Below are 21,278 nucleotides of genomic sequence, written 5' to 3' on the forward strand. Positions count from 1 at the left end.
GGTGATAGATAATGATGAGAGGACCCTGTGGGGAGGCATCTAGAATCCCCAGGGAGGCAGGCTCCAATATGCCTCTTCTCCTGGAGATTGGACATAACAAATGTCAGTAGGCAGATGATGTCAGTGAGGGGCTAGGAGAGGGATTCCAGCATGCTCACTCAGCAGATTGCTCCCATTCTCTCTGTAAAGTAGGAGGTGAGGGCTTTGAGGAGGGTGGTGGGTTGGGCTTTAGGGGTGTAGGAGAAGACTTGAGAAGGCTGCTGTGGGGACCGAGAGAAGGGCCTGGTGGCAGGTGCGGCACCCTACATTGCTGGAGCAGGGTGGGTGCAGGGAGAGGACAAGGGGCTAGTGGGAGGAAGATTAAACACACGTGTGTGTGATGGTAGGAGGAGGCTGGTACGAGGAGGATTAACCACACGTGGGTCTGGGCTCAGAGCCGTCTGTGATGCCCATCCCTTCTGTTTCACAGGATGTTTCTCTAGAAGCGGCACCACCACACTGGGTGAGCCCGAGTCTTCTTGGTTCCTGCCCTCCCCCGGCAGTTTGAACACAGTGGTTATACACCACAAGCTGAGGAACCATTGATGGTCAGTAGCTGGGTCCTGTGTCTTCCTGCCTCTGCTGGTGTGTCTTTTTCAAAAAATTCCCTTAGATCCAAAGACTTGGGAGTGTAGGCAGCTAAAGAAAGTTCAGGTTCTTGCTCTGTACTTGTTCTTATATTCATCTAGCAAGTTCTGAGAGACAGCTATAGGCTGGTCCAGCAGGCCATGCCTTCTCTTTCCTTTAACAGGGATTGGCAGAGGATCGACAAGATGGTGAGCCACCCTCTGAAATTCTGGGGATTAAATAACCCTAATAAGACCTGGCCCTTATGTTTGGTGAACTTTCAGGTTATAAGAAGAAAGCTACAAAAACATTACTGGTAAACAGGGTAACAAGAGCATTTACAAGGGCTTGACCAAAGGGACAATGATGGGGAAAATGGGTGCCCAGTACTCAGGGTGGGAGACCAAGGTTATGGAGAAGCCTTTTGTTGAGTAGGTCTTTTTTTTTTTTGTATTTTTCTGAAGCTGGAAACGGGGAGAGACAGTCAGACTCCCGCATGCGCCCGACCGGGATCCACCCGGCACTCCCACCAGGGGTGACGCTCTGCCCACCAGGGGGCTATTCTCTGCCCCTCCGGGGCATCGCTCTGTTGCGACCAGAGCCACTCTAGCGCCTGGGGCAGAGGCCAAGGAGCCATCCCCAGCGCCCGGGCCATCTTTGCTCCAATGGAGCCTTGGCTGCGGGAGGGGAAGAGAGAGACAGAGAGGAAGGGGAGAGGGAGGGGTGGAGAAGCAGATGGGCGCTTCTCCTGTGTGCCCTGGCCGGGAATCAAACCCGGGACTTCTGCACGCCAGGCTGACGCTCTACCACTGAGCCAACCGGCCAGGGCCGAGTAGGTCTTTTAATAGCTTTCCACATCACATATGATTCCCTGAATCGGCCTTGAAAATCCAACCACCTTAATTCAGATGAGGACCCAGGGCATTTTTGTCCTTGGAGCAAATAATGAGTTCTCTAATTATATCCCATTATTGCTAATTCCTGTCAAAAGCAGAAGAAAGGCAGAAGAATTGGCAGTTAGGTGCACACATGCATATACTCCTTTCAAATATTTCACCACGAAGGCAGAAACCATTCCTAAAAGTAAAAGAAAATGAAGTTCCTACATAGTCGCACCAATTCAGACTACACTGGGAGGGATCTAGCTGCTGTCAATTGAATTGAGTTACAGCCAAACAGCAGCTGCTCTCTTTAATGGGGAGATAAAAAAAAAATACACAGAAACTTGTCTTCGTATTTCTCAGCAGGTCAGAAAAGTAACCCGACTACAAATTCTGCAGACGGACTCAGGACGCTCCAGGTCGCTTTCTTTTTTGCAGTAAACACAGGAAAATTTGCAAAAACTCCAAGTCAAATAATTTTGGTTTACTTAAGACTGTTAAGAAAAGAAAAGGTGACTAAGAGATGTCCCATCCTCACCCCCCACTCACTTCTAATTTCTCCTGTAGAGATCAGGGGAGCTGGAGGTAATGAACTTCTCCAAACTACATCCTTGAAGATTTCTGAGGGAAAGTGGGAGCGAGAAAATGGAACGTCAATGGTATGGTTCTCCACTGATTCATGTTTCTTTCCTTTAGAATAGTTTTTATTCGTTTCTTGGATTTCTTTCCCCATTGTCTAGACTTTGGGTTACTATCTGAATATAGCAACAAAGAAAGTACTGGAGTTTAAAAAGGTCAGGCCACTTGACATGGGTGGTTCTTTTAAGGAAATACCCGGACAAGGGTGCATTAGAAATATCTGGACAGTGTGTACAGTAAGAAAATGCTGGATTAACCCTAAATATCAAGAATAGGTGACTGATCGGATGAATACTGGCATACTCACAGTAACAGACATTACTATTATGGCTGTAGCTCAAGAGCAGTAGAGTCATAATTGGAAACTAGTTCTCTCTGATATGAGTTTACTTTTTATTCAAAGCCACACTGCTTTCCATATGAAAAAACTAAAAGGCATTTCTTAAGTCACCTTACTCAGGCTAGTTCTTTTCGCAAATAGGCTAACACATTTGGAGAAGCAGCTTCGGCAAGGCAGTTTATATCACCAAGGTAAATGGATACTTTAATTTTTAATAGTAACGAAAGTGAACACTCATGGTGTGCTAAATTCCAAACAATGTGCAAAGGTTTAAAATCACTCTCCCAATCAATCCTCATTCTAGCCCTGGAGGTGGGACCATGGTATTTTATGAATAGTGGGGTGGGCTTAGGTTTGCTCCACTACTAGGATTCCCTCTTCCACTTTGCTTTCCGAATAAAGTTTGGGGGTCACTACTACAGGGCTGTTCACTTCTCAGTTCTTAAATATACTGCTTGTAATTTGGAAAGATTCTTTTGTTGTAAGTAGTGCAGGTCGGTGGTCCGCTCCAGACAGAGAACTGAAGTATTAAATTTTTAAATATTAAATCAAAATTTTCAACTAAATCAACAAATTGTGTAATTGACATGTATGAAACTTTAAAAATCATAAATAGTTCATTGAAATGAAAAGTTCTTGGATAAACTACAATTTCTCAAAATGTAATTGGTTTAACAGTTATCCTAAGTATTTCAGCAGTTTTGATACTTTCTCCTATGTAGATTTTGTGTACATGTTAAATAAATGTGGACTTTGCTACATACGCCTTATTTTGTGTTCTTTTAACAATATTGAAAATTTATTGTCTTTGTGGTAAAAACACCTGGGGTAATTGAGCGAGGTAGCCAGAGGTGTGAACCCGAAGGCCTCTTCAGCCTCTGGTGCTACAGTGTGCTGAGTGGGGGGTTGAAGGGGGTCACCAAGTGCAATTCTAAAGGAGGAAAATGACCAACTTGAGTTTGGAGTGGATCACTCACAAACCACTAGCTCTTACTTGGAGAGGACTGTTCCAGAAGTTTATCTTTAAAGGGAAAACCACTGGAGTGCCATTTGGACACATATTTCTAAGAAGGAAAGGAGGAAGTGATGCACTCTGAAGATAGAGCCTTGAATTCATTGTTTAGTGACTGAGTGATGAGGACCAAGGGACTAGGCAGTGCTCCATTCCAGAGCTGCAGCTGGCCAAAGGACCCTAGCCCCATCTGCCCTGCCACTGCCCAAGAAGGGTCTTCCCTGAATTCCACACAGAGCCATACCAGCTGGGAAGGGCATGGGCTAGCAAACCCAATCCCCGCTGGGAGGAGGGCACTGCAACTTGTAAATCCCCTGACTTCATTTAACAGCCCTCTGGAAACGCTATAATAATGCCAATCTTGAAAGGGGGAATTCCCAGTGGGAATTTATGTAAATATGTCCAGTTACAGAAAAAAGTATAAAGAGCAAACTATGATTTGGGGTATATTTGGCTTCGGAAAGAAAGCCCCGGAGTACAGAAAGAAGCCAGTGCGCCCACTTCCAGTTCAGAGCGCGCTCAGGCATGGACATGTTTTCACCCGAAATCGCTGTCCTTCTGAGCCCAGGGATGCCAGGTTCTGGGCCGGCCCAGGGGACGCTGGAGGCCCCGGTTACCACCACTGTGGGCAAGTCCAGCGTCCAGTAAACAGAGGCTCAAAAGGCCTCTAAGTTCACTCCTAGCTCCTTTTCGCCCCCTCTCCCCCCGCAAGGAGTACTTTTATTTTTATTGCTTTATTTTCTTTCTTTTTATTATTTATTTATTCCCTCCCCCGGGGGTATTTTTGATCGTGCTTCCCGCTGTGCCCCTGGCTTGACCACCCAGGCCTAGGTTCCTCCAGCTTGTCCCCAGAGGGTGCGTCTGCCCGATGTTGTTTACCTCTGAGCCCTGAGGGTTGGCAGCTGGTGGGCACACTACCAAGAATGATGGGAAAAAAAGGAAGGAAAGAGGGAGAGGGGACAGAGGGAGGGGTGGCGTTTCCCCTGTGGTCTCGTCTTCGCCCCTGCACGGACCAGCGATGCTTCCTGTCAAAGATGAAACACCCCCAGTCCAGGCTCGGAATGTGCCCTCAGTACCGCACCTCCATGGAGCCTTTGCCGGAGAAGTTGGCCTGGAGGTCGGGGGCTCCTCGTGGCCAAACCTCACTGCCAGCGCTGGGATAGAATGGGAGAGGCCGATCTCCAGCCAGGGGTGTGCCGCGGAGTCGGTGCTCTGCCTAGCTTCTCCAGGTTAATCCTTCTCCACTTCCAGTGACACGGTGACATTGTACAGGGGTGGGGGAGGGGGAACTTCACAGCTCTGGCCTGGAGCAGACTGTTAACAGCCACGCCCCCCCCCCCCCCCCCCCCCCCCCCCCCCGCTAGTGGATAAGTCTCCAGGGTCGGTCTTTTAGGAGCAATGTGCAAACACAGTTGGCCCGAGTCCTACGTGACCCGAGGACGCTGTGGATTTTCTCCGAGTTTAGAGAGGCATGGTCCGCGGCGCAGCCCGGGCTACGAGCCCCCCACGGTTGATTTCACCTCTCCCACAATGACTTGTCTTCGGTGCACAGAGTGACCTCGGGATTCCCTGGTCTTAAACCCGGAGTGGAGATGGCCCCGAAGCGAAGACTCCTGGAAAGACGGCAAATGGGTCCGAGAAGCGCCCCCACCCTCTCTCGGAGGCCAGACACTCTGGGCGGCGCCAGGGTTCCAGGGCTTAGAGGTTTCTGACGCGCAACTCAGGCTCAGCCCGTGGCGTCCCTCGATCTCCACCTTCCTCCTCAGTCCAGTGGCTTCTGGAGCAGAGGGCAGGGTCGCTCGCCACCCGCGACACTGGAGTTCGGGTTCTTTAGGTGTTGCTTCTGGTTCTTCTACACGTGCATTTCTCAGCTCTGGGACAAAGCAGTCGGGTACACTGTCTTCTTGGCACCGAGAAGCCCCTGCCTGGTTCTTAACTTTTGCCCGGAACGGGCCGCAGGGCAGAAGACCAGGGGTGCGCGCCTACTCCCGAGGGCAGCCCCGCCCGGCCGCCCGCGCGCGGTGCTTGGAAAGCCCCCGCGGCTCCTCCCACCCCCGAGGGGCTCGCTCCAGCCTCCAGTGACTTTAGTCTTCCAGCACAGCCGCCTGGTGCTCGTTTCCACAGGCCTGGAGAGCGGAGAGCTTTGCTTTTCTGGGGCTGCAGGGGACGAGGGACGGTGATCTTGGTGGGCTCTGAGTTCCTGTCTCCCGGCCCGCACGCCACGGCCCCCTGCCCGCGCCCCAACCCCCGGCCCGCGCCCCGGCCGACAGCATGGTGCTGCTGGCGGGGCCCGGGCCGGAGGGCGGCGGGGCGCGCTGTGTGTCTCCGCAGCAGCAGACCCCACCTCCGGATGCGAAGGCCGGGGAAGATCCCCCTGACTATGAGGAGTACGAGGACTTCTCGCATCTGCCGGACACCCGCAGCATTGCCTCGGATGACTCCTTCTACCCTACCCCAAGCGAGGAGGAGTATAGCTTCGGGAGCACGGAAAGCGTCTCGGAGGAAATCCCCGAGGGCGTCCCGGAGGCGGCGACCCTCCTGCGCGCCGCCTGCGCCAACGACGTGGGGATGCTGAAGGCGCTGGTGCAGCGGGGACCGCGAGTTGAGGAGGTACAGGAGACCGATCCCAACGGCCGGGTAAGCAGGCATCCTCCCAGGGTTCGGGGTACCCTCCGCAGTCTGTCCCATTCTCCGCTCCACACGCATTCTGACCCTGTCCAGGTCCCGCATAGACTTTGCATTGCAAAGAGCGCCTTTTCCTCGTTCTCCGGGTGTGAGGTGTGCATGGAGCCTTGGGTGACCTGCCGGTCCCAGGCTCCAGGTAGGGGAGTTTGATTTGTCCGAGGTCACAGCCTGGCGGGGACACACCTAATCCCGCATCTTTACGGAATACCCTTCTTGTTTCCTGTCCCCGGCTCCTCTGGTCCCTGAATACCTTTTGGTGCTCCTCGTTGGCTCTTCAACCTGGGCCCCCTCTGACCGTTACTTTCTTTGCCCATAGGGAGCCACTTCCATCCTTCCAACTCTCCAGTTATACCCCTTAGCCCCTGGCGCCTCCTGCCCCTTCCCTTCCATGCCGGAAAGCAAATCGGCTTCTTTGGGCCACCTGGGTTCGCAGATCGTCTGCTTACTCTCCGCACCCGGTGCCCTGCTTCGCCTAGTGGTCCAGGAGGCGACCGCCAGGGTGATCTCTGAATTGGTGACCTCAGCGTCACTGCCCTCTCTCGCCGCACCCCCCTCCCCCACAATAGGGCCTGGGAACTGCATTGGAGGGGCAGGCACCCACCTGGTAGGGCAGGCTGGGTAGGGTGGGGAGAGAGACATAGGGTATCTATCTGTTATTCGTGTCAAGACTCAGAGACTGCAAGAAACCTTTAGAAAAGGGAAGAAAAGAGTTGGCTTGCAAAGACTTGAGGACTGGCTGACGACACACAACCTACCAAGCACTTGGAGGGAAAAACCAGAGTGCCTATTGTGGCCAACTGCTAGTTAGGCTGCGCTGTGTGAACAAGCAGTGGTCTCACCTGATTGTCACATTCCCCAGGTCCTGAGGGATATCTGCAGTCTCAGCCTAGCACAGATCAGGAATGCCCAAGTGCTTTTGCTCAGGAGCCCACAGCTGACAGACGATATGTGCTTTGTGCTTTTGCTTGAGAACTGGTGGGACCCTATGCCTTTGGTTTCTCTCAGGGGGCAGGGAGGTTTGTCTCCTACTGTAGTCTGGGCTGGGCTTTAGCATGGAGGAGCTTGGACTCCTACCACTAGTGTTTAATTTGAGCTTGGGGAAGGGTTTGTGCTTGCTGTCCTGTGCAGGCAACTCTGGCTAGGAGTTTTCTAGGGCTAGAGGAACTAAGGTGGGGCCTTCCTGGCGGCTTCGCCTTGGTCCTGCTGGGACACAGGGCAGTGCTCACACCCCAGCTCCCATCTGCCCTCGCTGGTGGTGACTGCAGTTTTGAGTTTCAGGAGCTTTAGGGGATCTTTTTCCAGCTCTACTTTCACTTTTTCAAGGAGAGTTTTTACGTACAGATGATTAAAGCAGGGACTTCTTTCTTGAAGCCCACAAGGATGAGGAAGAACAGGGGTGGAGTAGGTCTCTCCCAAGTTGTGGGTAGCCCTGAGTCTCCAGTGGGCTGGGGGTGGGGGAAAGGCACTGGCCAGCCTGGTTTGCCCTGGACCCACTCTGAAGCTCCACTGGGCTCATATTTATGTTTCTTTTGGAGGCAAAAATAAATAAATAAGTAAAAGTTTGAAAACAGCTGCATCAGAGCCAACAGAAACTATCCCCAGTGGGCTTGGGCCTCAGAAACTGAGTTTCTAGACAACTTTTGAAAACCCTTCCCTCAGCATAGAGTCAGGAGATGGCAACCAGAGAGGGTGCCTCCAGCCTCTGTGAGGCTCTCTGCCTCGTCTCCTCGTAAACAGGGTGAAGGACAGCTCCTACATCTTGGGGCTCTGAGCGTGCCGTGCTGGAACACGCAGCCCTCTGACACGGCCCTTGTTTACTGTCCTGTCCTTTCTCACTCGCCCGTCTTCTTGCTCTGAAAAGTACATTCTCTACATTGTTTTCTCTTCTGCCAGGCCAAGCTTTTTCTCTCTGCTTTTCCCTTTGGTTTCTCTGATTTGTATTTCCTCTTCTTTTCTCCCCACCAAATTGGGATGAAGAAATGACACATGGCTGGATCTACAGCAAGACTCTTGGGGCCTTTTATCTTCTGGCCACGAGGAGCAAGTCCTGTGATCTGTGCTCTGAGGAGGGCAGGAGAGAGCTTCTGCTCTTCCCATGACTTCTAGGCGCTGTTCTCAAACGGCCTTCATGTTCCTGAAAGACAGAATAAAATGTCCCAAAGTGCCAGTGCATGACTCTATGGCAAATGGAGTGTGCATTACAGACCTACTGTGTGCAAGGCACTGATTAGGTACTGTAGGAGACTCAAAGATGCGCCAGTTTCTGCCTTGGAGAATCTTAACCTTTTAGTTAAGGAGAGAAAAACTCAGAGTAATTGTGTGCAGTTCAGAGAGAGGACAGGAAAAGACATATGGGACAAGTGTCTCAAATGCAGGGACCTGAGAACAGCCCTGGAAGCCTTGGGAGGGGAGACTTGAAGGCACTGGTAGGCAGGTGAGGTGTGCTTGACTGTGGTGCGGCACAGGGGGGCAGTGTGGGAGCTTACGCTGGAGAGATGGATCTGGGCCAGGTGATGAGGGGCCAGCCTGGAGCAGCCGGCTAAGAAATAGGAAATTGGGAAACAAACTGGTTTCAGCCTGCCAGTGCTCAACCTTGGGGCCACACAACTGCTCACTCACTGCCTTTAGGTTCTTACCTTAGGGGCACCTTCTTGAGGAGGTCTTTCCTCCTACCGTGTCTAAGCTAGCAGCACCTGGAGTTCAGGGCCATCTAGGAGTTCAGGAATTGAGGGTGGTTATTTGGGATATTCCCGGTATGTGGCATTAGAGTAAAGATGTAGAGAAGACATTTGGGGGAGAGTACTGTAGAAAGAAGGAATGGCAAATGCAAAGGCCCTGAGGCAAGAGCCCTGGGTGCCTGGTCTACCAGTTACCATGATTAGTGGCAGTAAAAACCTCACAGAAAGCCCTAGGGCCTTGGTGGAGCAGAGGGGTAGTTAGTTGCATTAACTACAGAATGCACAGCTCGAAGATGCAGCCCATAGCGAGCTTCCCAGAACAAAAATGTCTCTGAAGGCTTTGAAAGGTTTTCTGAGCTGTGTTTGTTGAGCTGCTGGTCTCTGGTCAGTTAAAAAGGGAGTTCTGCCTGAGCTGACGGATGTTTCAGTGAGTTTGAGTAATTAAGAATCAGATGTGTTTTGTTTAAGAAAATATGTTTATTCCTGGCCCTGAGATGGGTAGAATATTGGCCGTGGCTCAGCACTCAATTTTGCTTCTAAAATATTTATTGCTCCAAAGGATTGTGTAATTTAATATGCAACATGTAAATATTTGTCAGATAATTCTCTAGTAACATTCAAAGTGTGCTCTTGCTGTCTTTTAGATTTATGGTTATTTTGTTCCCTCTGAATTAGAGACAGTGAAAGCTGCCATAATTCTTTTTCTTAGTTCTTCCCTTCTACTTATTATCTCTGGAGGTTCACCTGTACAGTGGTGACGTCTCTGGAAACAGCAACGCTACCAAAAGAAGTGTTAGTGCTGCCTTCATGGTTCAGAAGGGCAGCTGGAATGTCAGACAACTCTTGAAACAAATTGGGCCCAATTAGGCTAAATTTAAAACATTGCACTCCTTTCTTGATGTGATTCTTCTAAGATATGTTTAAATTCCAGGGTCTTAGTGAAATTTTTCAAAGTCCCCTCCACCCATTTTCTCTATAGACTAGCAAAGCCCACCATACACCCAGGATGGAGGGGAGGCATCTCCCTTTACTCTTCCCCCCCCCCCTTTACTCTTGAGTGGCTTCAATGTTTTATTGATTTATTGTGAAGATCAGGACCTTTGTTTTGACAGATACATAAGAAATCTTGTGGCTGGTGGTGGTTTTTCGAAGGCTACAGAAGATGAATACACTTTGGACTCACCTTTCCCTGAAATGAGAACCGAGTTGTTTGGGCTTCACACCCAGCCCCTGCGTATTTTCCAGGCCTCAGTATGGACGGACTGCAGGTGCACTAGTTAGCTAGAGAGTACGCTCTGGCTTCATGCCTCCATACATATGTTGAGGGCCATCAAGCACTGGGGAAGGGGCTGAGGAAGGGGACTGGGACCCAAGGGGAGGGAATGGAGAAGTGTGTCAGCTGAAATTAAACATGGAAAAGCCTGGGCTTGTGATAGGCAGGCAGTCAGATGTCCGCCTCTTCCTCCTTCACTGACCATGCCGGGGTACTCTGGGCCCACTAGCAGTGGAAATGTGCATGTGGTTTTTGTTTTCTTGTTCGTATTATTTATTTATTTGTTTGCTTATTTATTAGTTTATTTTGAGAAAGAGTGTGTAAGAGAGAGAGGCAGGAAGGGAGAGAGAGGATGAGAAGCATGAACTCATAGTTGCTCTTACTTTAGTTGTACATCAAGCTTCTTGTACGTGCCTTGACTGAGTCTGAGTCTGTCCCCTTGCCAGTGACCTTGAGCTTTTCATGCCAGTGACCTTTTGAGCTCACACTAGTGAGCTTTGGGATCATGTGGACAATTACCCTCTCAAGCCAGCAACCCTGTGCTGATGAGCCTGTGCTTAGAGCCAGTGACCTCAGGGTTTTGAACTAGTGACCTCTGCATTCTGGGTCGATGCTTTATTTACTGCATCACCACAGTTCAGGCATATTAATTAATTAATTAATTAATGATCTTAGAGAGAGAGAAGGGGAAAGGGAAGACATTGATTTGTTGTTCCATTTATTTATGCATTCACTGGTTGATTCTTGTATGTGTCTTGGCTGAGGATCCATACCGCAACCTTGGTATATTGGGATGGTGCCCTAACCAACTGAACTACCCAGCCAGGGCTTGTCCCCCCCCCCCCCCCCGAGCAGTTTTAGATTTACAGAAAATTGAGGGGTTGGTACACAGGTTTCTCATATGGCCTTGCCTCCATACCTGCACAGCCTCTCCCGCTATCAACATCAGAGTGGTACATTTGTCATAATCAGTGAATCTATATCAACACATCATTAATACCCAAAGTCCATTGTAGTTCACTCTTGGTATTGTATATTCCATGGGTTTCAACAGATGTATAACCTATATTCATCATTATATCATAAAATATCCAATGTGTTTTCATATAAGTGTATCAGTTATTTATGACCACAGCAATGCTGCATAACAAGTAACTGAAATCCCAGAATGTATACAACAGTAAACATTTTGCTAAGGGTGGCCCAGCTCAGCTGATTCTGGCTAGACTTGCATTCAGCTGGTTCAACTGTGGATGGCAGGACCAGGAAGGCCTTGGCTGGGGTCTCTCATCTTCCAGCATGCTGGCCTGAGCTTGCTTTCCATGGCAGGGTCAGGGTTCCAAGACAGCAGTAGAGCTGATAAGTTTCAGCATCCCTTCTGCTGGAGCAAGTTACAAGGCCAAGCCCAGATTTACCCTCTTGAGTGTGAATTTGCTTTTGTTTCTACACGATGTTATTCACTAAACACAAAGTGTTTATTTTAAATTTATTTTTATTAAGAAAAACTTTAGATAGGCACCTAAGTAGGGGTGCCAAGATCCCTTGTGTCCCAATTATCCAGCATCAGCAAACATTACCCCAAAGGCCTATTTTAATTTTGATGGAAAGGATTGCATTAAATGCTGCTCTTTGTGTGTCTGTGTAGACGAAGGTCTACAGAAGTTTAGAATGACCACTGTCACTGGATTTTGGAGCTGGAAGGAATTTTAGGGGTTATTGGTCTCTATCTCGTTATAGTTGAAGAAAGTGGGCTCAGAGAAGAGGACATCTAGAGCATTAGGAGAGCTGGGTTCTAGAATGACTTGAAGCTGCTCACGAGGCTCCTCTAGACCTGCATGAGTCCCTGTCGGAGAGCCTTCTGAGCTTTCCACCTTTGCCTCCTGGCTGCACCTGAGAAATGGGCTACCTAGAAATTTGGTGGGGTGGTTGGGGTGATTTTGAACATACGACTTCTTTTTCATCCTATACTTATAGAGGAAGACTCATGGGAGAGGTGTTATAAAAGTCTAAAACAATAATAGGGTACATGAACTTTTTGGACTCTCCTATCAATATAATATGCAGGCTATTACTCAAAACTGTTTTGAACAACAGCTTCTGTTAGATATGGCTACAGTACAGGAAAAGCTGTAAGTATTATTTAACGAACTGTAAATTACTAAAATTCAAGCCTTCCTATCAGAGCCTTAGTTAGTAACTCTAATAGTTACAGGATTATTCATATTTCCTCTTTCTTCCTGAGTCTGTTATGGTAACCTTTATTTTTCTAGGAAATTGCTCATTTTCTCTAAGTTTTAAAGGTTAATGAAAAAAAAAAGGTTAATGGTGTGACATTTTTATTTTTATAGTTCTCTTTTTAATCTCTTCTATAACTGTATTATATGGCCTGTTGTTCTATATTTTTGAAACTGTGCCATTTCTCTTTTGTGACAAATATTGTCAAAAATATCTGTTTTATTCAACTTTGCTTTGGATCTATTTCTTTCTTCACTATGTCATCAATTTCTTCTTTTTATAGTTTTTTATTTCAGGTTAATTTAACTATGATTTCTTTCTGAAAGTATCACTTTTGCTTTTCCCACAAGTTTTGATATGTAGTATTTTATTGTTCTGTTCTAATTTACTTTATGATTTCCTCTTTTATTCTAGAAGTTATTTAGAATTATGTTAAAAATTACAAAATATATATTTAAGATTTATTTATTTATTTTTAAATTGAGTGTATTAGGGTGACCCTAGTTAACATAATTATACGGGTTTCAGGTACCCAATTCTATAAACATTTGCATACATTGTACATCCTTTCAAGTTTTTAAAGCTTTGTTAAAATAGTTATTTTAACCTAATTTAGAGAATATGGTCTGTGTGATACTTTGATATTTCTTGAGACTGGCTTTATAGCCTACTGGGTCAATGATTCTAAATCTTAAACAAAAGATATTCTATGATTTCTCCAAATTAAGTCAAAACAGTTTCATGTGTAAAATAATATGTAATTCCTTTTCATTAGAAGAAATAAGGCTGTAGAGAAGTTATTAAAATATATAAACAAAGAAATTATGTTTTATTCAAGACAATTGGGAACTAATTCATTTAGACAGCCTGGTGGAATGACAGTGGATGTATGGTGTGTGTCTGCATGCGCGTGTGAGATGAGGTTAGATTTTTTTTTTCCAAAGTGCAAAATGGGCGTGTAGGGAGGCAGGCAAATAGACTCCTGCATGCGCTCGACTGGGGTCCACCCGGCATGCCCAACAGGGGGCGATGCTCCAATGGAGCCATTCTAGCGCCTGAGGCGGAGGCCATGGAGCCATCCTTAGCACCTGGGCCAACTTTGCTTCAATGGAGCCTTGGCTGCGGGAGGGGAAGAGAGAGATTGAAAGGAAGGAGAGGGGCAAGGGTGGCGAAACAGATGGGTGGTTCTTCTGGGTGCCCTGGCTGGGAATTGAACCTGGGACTTCGACAAGCTGGGCTGATGCTCTACCGCTGAGCCAACCGGCCAGGGCCAGATGAGATTAGATTTTAAGATGAAGTATGATAGTAAGAATCCTTGATGTCATTCAGTGTGTGTGTATATAAAATAAATGGAAAGAGAGTATTTTTAAATGGTGTTTCTGAATTTGAAAGACAGTTGAAGGTGGATTTTACTTATTTCTACTAAATCAGAGATACGGAAATTAGGGTAGATGTGAAATCCCAAGTGATGGCTGAGTTGATGGCAAATTGGATTGGAGTGGTGGGATTTGAGAGCAATTTCAAAGTAACATGAAAACAAACGTATGCGTTTAAGGGCATATTAATGTCAGCTGTGAATATTCAGATGCTAGGTAGGCACGTGATGGATGGAGAATTGAGCATTTGTCTCTGGCCACCATTTCTGAGATTTAACCCTTGGATGAGAGAGCACGCCTGGCGAGGGACGGTCCCGCTGAGAGGCATAGCCAGGCGGTGTGGAGGTGGCGGATGAAGAGGCGGGAGCAGTATGCACGGGAGGTGTCCAGTAAAGGGCGTTAAATAAAGTTGTAGTAGCACAGTCTCTGAGAAAAGGGAGCATGCGTGAAGTTGGTTTAAAAATAAAGGAAGATGGGAATTAGGCTGAGTGAGAAAAGCCCATCTCAAAGGATTATACACTGTCTGATTCCATTTATGTAACATCCTTGAAATGATGCAGTTGTAGAGATGGAGAGCAGATTAGAGGGTGCCTGGGTTAGGGCTTTGGGGAGAGGAGTGGGTGTTAGTTACTCTCACAGTGTAGCAGAAAAGGAGGGGCCTGTGACTGCACAGCCCTGCATCTAGGTTGTGGTGGTGTTTACAGGGATACGTGGGTTAACATGGCATAGAACTATGCACACACACGAGGTAACATATGAAAACCTCTGTGGATTGTCCTCATACTATTAATTATGCAAGATGTTGGTATTGGGGAAGATAGCTGATGGAGGCCACTTCCTATGGGTCCATCACTATTTCAAAATCAAAAGTTTAATAAAAATGAAGGAAGGCAACTCTTAAAAATGGTTAAGATGATAGTATATGTATTTTACCACAATAAAAAATTGGAAAAAAAATGAAGAAAGGCATGTTACCTTTTACTTGTAGACTTTTTTTTGTGTGTATTTTTCTGAAGTTGGAAACAGGGAGGCAGTCAGGCCGACTCCCGCATGCGCCCTACTGGGATCCACCCGGCATGCCCACCAGGGGGCGATGCTCTGCCCATCTGGAACGTTGCTCTGTTGCAACCAGAACCATTCTAGCGCCTGAGGCAGAGGCCATAGAGCCATCCTCAGTGCCCGGGCCAACTTTGCTCCAATGGAGCCTTGGCTACGGGAGAGGGAGAGGCAGAGAGGAAGGAGAGGGGGAGAGGTGGAGAAGCAGATGGGCTCTTCTTCTGTGTGCCCTGGCTGGGAATCGAACCCGGGACTCCTGCATGCCAGGCCGACGCTCTGCCACTGAGCCAACCGGCCAGGGCCACTTGTAGCCTTACCATCATCAATAAATCCCCTTTTGCAAACTAAAGTAGGATCAGATCTGGTTTTATGTAGTACTGGGACCCACTTGGCAATATTAGCTGTTTGAACCATTGTTCCTAGGCATCAGTGAGGAGGTATTCCCAAATGCAGGATCCCAGGCCACTCCCTACACAGGCTGGAGCAGAATCAGCACTTAATGCAGGTTTGAGGTGATTGGCATGTACAGTTGTTTGAAGAGATCCAGATGTTTCTTAGAATAGAAAACAGGTTTAGTGGCCAAGATGGCACGCTTAGGATGGTTACATGATCCTGGACCAGTCACATGATATTCGGACACAGTTTCCTCTGGATTCCAATGTAGAAAATGGGGACGCTTATTATGAGAATAACAACACCTCACGGAGGTTCCAGGCAGAATAAATGAGTAACTTACATAAAGAATGTGTCCCACAGCATAGGCACTCAGCAAATGGAGCTGTTGTGTCTGTGGGTGAATTAATGTCAGCATGGTTTCCCAGTACTGATGTTTTGATTTCAGCCAAGGGAAATGGCGGAAACCAATGTTTAACGAAAGAGCAGTCATCAAGAAAAGTCATGTCTATTTGCTGAGGACCCTTTTAAACCATAAAAATGTGTGAAGAGGTTAGTTGCCTGTTGAGCATTCAGACCGCAATGAAAGTGGCTTTTGGTGGCGTGGGTACAAATGAAGCCAGACTGAGAGGCGGTGAGAGGGCAGAGAGGGTGCTGGGGCCACGCCTTGGCTGATCCTGGGAGCATCTTTGCTTGCTGTGGGTGAAGGCCAGGATGCTGCCATGGAATGGAAGCAGTCTGAAGCTTGGAGGCGAATGAGAAAGTCCAGACTCTCTAACGATGAGAGGGAGAGTGTTTCCAGGAGGGGCAGGATGGCCCTTAAGCCAGGGATCATCACAGCCTTTGTTCTTTTTTTCAACATTTTCCATGGGTACAAGTGAGTGCAAAGGTCCTGGAATCGAAGCCCGGTCCACCCTGAGACTCTCAGGGACTGGTTTGTCGCTTGCTCTACTGTAAACAAGCAGTGTATTGGGTTCTCCAAGCTTCCTTCCATTTCTATTCCTTCTTGACACTGTCAAACCAGGATTCCAAAGGGCCTGGCCCTCCCTGCTCATACCAGGAAAATCAGTCTGTATTTCTTCCTTCTGGACCTTCCTTCCAGGTTTTGTATTTGAAAGCACGAGGGATAGGAGTCATATGCTAAAAATAGCAGTGGTGACATAGCTCCTGGGTCAGTTTCGCGGGTGCTCAGGGTTAGGCTTTTCTCACTGGCGTGAGGGAAAGGGAGGGTTTCTGGGAAATGAAACCTGCTCACAGCAGCACCAGGGTACAGTTGTACTCAGTGGAAGAAGCTGGGGAGCCAGATTTCTGCATTGTGGTTCCATTTTTCTCCTGGAGACACATCTCCCTGCTCTAACCATCCAGCTGCAGAGGGTCCAGGTTGTTGGGAGACCTGTTTCCTCCTCAGTGAAAAGGATATAACAGGCACCATGGAGCAGGGGGACCAGCGACTCTGCTGTGTCTTGTCACCTGCACGTCTTTCTCCGTTGAAGGGTGGGCTGCAGCAGGCCACCTCTGAGGTCCCCGGGCTCAGGTCCATGTGCTATGATGGGTGGGGAAGCTTTTTCCACAGGCGCTGGTTGGCATTACAGGGGCATCTACTCTCTCTGGCCTGCCCAGGACTGAGAGTCTCGCATCCTGGGAGACCCCTGGGCAAACAGGACTGGTTGGTCACCCTACCTATGAAGGCCACTTCTGTGTTGGGACTACACACAAAGTGTCACCACAATGAAGCTGAAAGACCCACAGGCCACAGAATTCCTCTTTTAGCAGGACTTGGAAACCCTCCTTTGGAGGAAAGCTGTTAAGTCGTATCATCTGGGCCACGTCTACTGCCTTAGTCGCTTAGGGTGAATTCTCATCACACGAGCGAGTCGTCACCCATTTGAGGGGTGGTTGGGGGACAGGGGAGCTCTTGGTCAAGGAAAGGCCATTGCGGGAGAGATAAGAATTGATGTGTGTGTGGGGTAAGTCTCTACTGCTATACACAAAAGGTAGAAGATATACATTTTTATCAAAAAAACATTCAGTTACTTAAAATTCACCAGGAAGCTGTGGTAAATTTTTTAAAATAGAAATCATTAAAATGTTTCCTTTGGTGTAAACAAATCTAAATTCATTAGGTTGGTTTAGAATGAGGCATAGCTGTACTAAATTAATTAAAAAAAACAAACCCAAAACAAAACTTTTTCTAATTTGTTAAAGGCAATGACTTACAATGACTCTACCGATAATTTTATTGGATCCAAAAATAGTTAAGATATTGTTAACTTAAAATATTTCCTAGTGTTAATTCAATGAAAATATAGTAATTAAAAATATTGACCTTTTGTGTACATCTGGCAAGTTGACCCACCAGTTTACAAATGGCTTGATTTCCACATAAGGGTTTGAGGAATCCATGAAGACTGTGTTTCTTTGACAATAACATGGGTCCTTCAGAAACATGTCTGTGAAAAGGAAGAAGGCTTTTTTCCATCCAAAGAATGGGTAGTACTGAATATTTGCTCTTAAAACACATTTTAGTCCTTTCAGGCGCTGTGACAGAACACCATACACTGGTGGTTTATAAACAAAAGACATTTATTTCTCCCTCACACCATCCCATTGGAGGTTAGGATTTCAAAATGTGCATTTGGGGGGGGGGCACAAACATTCAGTCGGTAGCAAAACAGTATCAAGTGCTGAAGGAATAATAAAAATAAAGAAGTTATGTATCTCAAATACCTTTCCAGGAGCAGAAAAGGCATGTGATTTTTTCAGTATTTGAATAGAATTACACATTTTCATGTAAAAGTAAAAGGAAACAGCTTGAAAAGGAAAGTGAAGAATGTCTTGAAAAGGAAATAAATGTCTTCAAAACAGCTGTTTTGACATATAATTTAAAAACCATACAGTTCATCCATTGTCAGTGTGCAGTCAGTGGTTTCCCCATATTCACAGACATGTGCAAGCATCAGCACAGTCCACGGTAGCACGTTTTATTGGCCTCAGAAGGAAACCTTGAAGCCTTTAGCTATCACACCTTATCCCCCAGGCCCTCCGGCCAGGAGCAACCACACATCTTCTTTTTTAGTTTACATTATTTCTAAAAGGATTTTTATGAAAGAAGAATGAGATCTTTGTAACTTCATGTCAACCTTTCTTGACATTTTACTCCATAAATGAATAAATGCAACATTCACTTCACGCCAGCAAGTGCCAGCACATGCAAGACAATGTCACACATGCTGTTTCTACCTTGAAGTGTCTTACCATAAATTTCCTATAAAATACAATGTATAATAAAGCATTCAGTTTTTATTTTTTTAAATTTTTAAAATTTTTTTTTTATTTTTTGTATTTTTCTGAAGCTGGAAACGGGGAGAGACAGTCAGACAGACTCCCACATGCGCCCGACCGGGATCCACCCGGCACGCCCACAAGGGGCGATACTCTGCCCACCAGGGGGCGGTGCTCTGCCCCTCCGGGGCATCGCTCTGCAGCGACCAGAGCCACTTTAGCGCCTGGGGCAGAGGCCAAGGAGCCATCCCCAGCGCCCGGGCCATCTTTGCTCCAATGCAGCCTTGGCTGCGGGAGGGGAAGAGAGAGACAGAGAGGAAGGAGGGCGGGGTGGAGAAGCAAATGGGCGCTTCTTCTATGTGCCCTGGCCGGGAATCGAACCCAGGTCCCCCGCACGCCAGGCCAATGCTCTACCGCTGAGCCAACCGGCCAGGGCCAAGCATTCAGTTTTTAAAACAATGTGCGAAGCGCCAAACCTGACCCATTTCGCCTTGAATGCTGAGCCCAGTGGTCCTCTTACTTATCTCTGCTTGGGCATCCGGGACCTCACCCCTGACCTTGAATCTGAAATCCTGGGGTGGGGTCAGCACTCGGTTCAGCACATTCTCCAGGATTTCCAATGCAGCTCAGCTTTGAGAACCTCTGGTGGATTGCATTTACATCTTTTGGTTAACATTTCAGCTCAACCTGGGCAGTTTACCCTTTCTCCTATGGGCGTTTGGCTTTCAGTTTTGTAGAGAAGGTGGAGGCCTTTGTCCTCTAACTTGTCTGACCCTTCACTCTGCTCCTGCTCCTGCCTGTGTGTGTGTGTGAGGGGTTAGCTGTGTTGAGAGTGGGGCCTGGCTGACTTTGCCCTTGGCGGGGTCTCGGGCAGGGGGCTTGGGAAGTGCCCGGTAAAGGCTCTTTGTGTCTGTGTCTTCTGTTGGTTCTGTCTCCTTGGAAAATCCTGGATCACACATTCCCTTGGGAATATTACCTGCTGGCAGGCCCTCCTCCTCTCAACCCTCTCCCCACCCCTCCCAAGCTTGTACAGCTGGTCCCAGCTTTGGGTCCTGAACCACTTTCCTGAACTTGCATTTGAGGTTAAGTGCAGGATTTCTCCTGCTAACCTCCCAGCATGTTATACCTCACATGTTGGAAACATAACTCATCACTACCCCCTCCCACACACTTTTTGCCATTGTTTCTGTTGTCTCAGGGCTGGCTCTGTGGGTGTGCAGCCTGTGCAGTCTCTGCGGCCTGTGCTTAAAGGCGTCCAGCTATGGGTGCGATGCCCTGAAAGTAATGGTTTTGTACTGAGGGTACTCTGTTTTCATTTTGCACAAGGGCTTCAAATCACATGACCCACCCTGGAGGCCCCATGCCTCTAGCTGTCCCTATTTGCAACCCTGAAGTTGGCCCTGCCTCCCTCATCTCCCCCATTGGTCACTTTCCAAGCACTGGAGAGTTTTCAGTGATGGCCCCTTACTTTTCGTTGAGATCTCACTGCCTCTTTAATTTGAGGCTTTGAGATGTCTCACTTGAACAAATGCTCCACTTCCCTTCTGCTTTCCTTCATCTGGACGCTTTCCAGTCTAGTCTGCTACCACTTCCGGATAATCTTCCCACGTGTGGCCTGTATTACCACAGTCTCACATTTGCAAACTCTTCTTTCCATATCCCCATAATAGTGTTCCAAATACCTGATTTCCCACTGCTTCCCTTTGTGTCACAGAAGTGGGGCGACTTGCTGTCCTCACAGCCTTGGCAGAACCTTATTCTCCCTGGAACAATACTCTCCCCCTTTCTCCTGCAAGCCCATCCCGGATGTCACCTTCTCCCATGTCCTTCTCTAGATGGCTTCTCTAACTTTGGACTCCCATTTTTATTTTCTTTAGGAAACTTCTTTCCTTCTGTTTGGTTTTATAGTGATTGTTTGATATTTTCTCCCTCTACATTTGATGAGCTCCATGACCGGAGATCCTTAGCATCATGGTTTATGCCCTCTTCAATCTAGAAGAGTTTGTTGTGCACAGTAAGTGGCTTGTACCTGCTTGTTAGATAAAATCGGGATACTGTATCTTGTTGCTAGTTATATACCCTTGATTTTAATACTATATTTTTAAAGATTTTATTTATTTATTTTAGAGAGGGGAGAGAAAGAAAGAGACAGATAGAAAGGAAGGGGAGGAGCAGAAAGCATCAACTCCCATATGTGCCTTGACCAGGCAAGCTCAGGGTTTGAACCGGCAACTTCAGCATTCCAGGTCAGCGCTTTATCCACTGTGCCACCACAGGTCAGGCTGATTTTAATAATATTTAAAAATACATTTTTAGGCCTTAAATTTAAGTCTTTAATCATTTTGAGTTGATTTTTGTGAATGGTGTAAGATACATCTCCAATTTCATTCTTTTGCATATGGTTATATATACTGCTCACAAAAATTAGGGGATATTTCAAAGTGAATATGAAGTGGTAGAATATCTCGTAATTTTTGTGAGCAGAATAGTTTTTCCAATACGATTTACTGAAGATACTATCCTTTCCCCTTGTCTATCCTTGATGCCTTGTCTAAAATTAGTTGACAGGACATGCTTGGGTTTATTCCTGGGCTATCTATTCTGTTCCATTGATCTATGTATCAAAAACATTTTATCAATACTACGCTGTTTTGATCACTGTAGCTTTGTAATATACCGTATTTTTTGCTCCACAAGATGCACTTTTATTGCCCCCAAAGTGGAGGGGAAAATGCCCGTGCATCTTATGGAGCAAAAATACGGTATTTTATTAAATATTTTAACACACCATTTGGTTCAGATTTTTTTTTTCTTATTTTCCT

General features: G+C 47.1%; 1 protein-coding gene across 1 annotated transcript in view; it reads left to right on the forward strand.

Annotated features, from left to right (window-relative positions):
* The first annotated feature begins 4,839 nt into the window (after positions 1–4,839).
* Positions 4,840–21,278, forward strand: part of ANKRD33B (ankyrin repeat domain 33B) — an 81,970-nt gene continuing 65,531 nt past the window's right edge. Inside the window, exon 1 of the mRNA XM_066243639.1 lies at positions 4,840–6,115. Within this exon, the coding sequence (XP_066099736.1) occupies positions 5,750–6,115 (366 nt within the window). The 5' untranslated portion in view covers positions 4,840–5,749. The remainder of the gene's footprint in view (positions 6,116–21,278) is intronic.

Source organism: Saccopteryx bilineata, chromosome 1, assembly GCF_036850765.1.
Source record: "Saccopteryx bilineata isolate mSacBil1 chromosome 1, mSacBil1_pri_phased_curated, whole genome shotgun sequence".
Classification (NCBI taxonomy): domain Eukaryota; kingdom Metazoa; phylum Chordata; class Mammalia; order Chiroptera; family Emballonuridae; genus Saccopteryx; species Saccopteryx bilineata.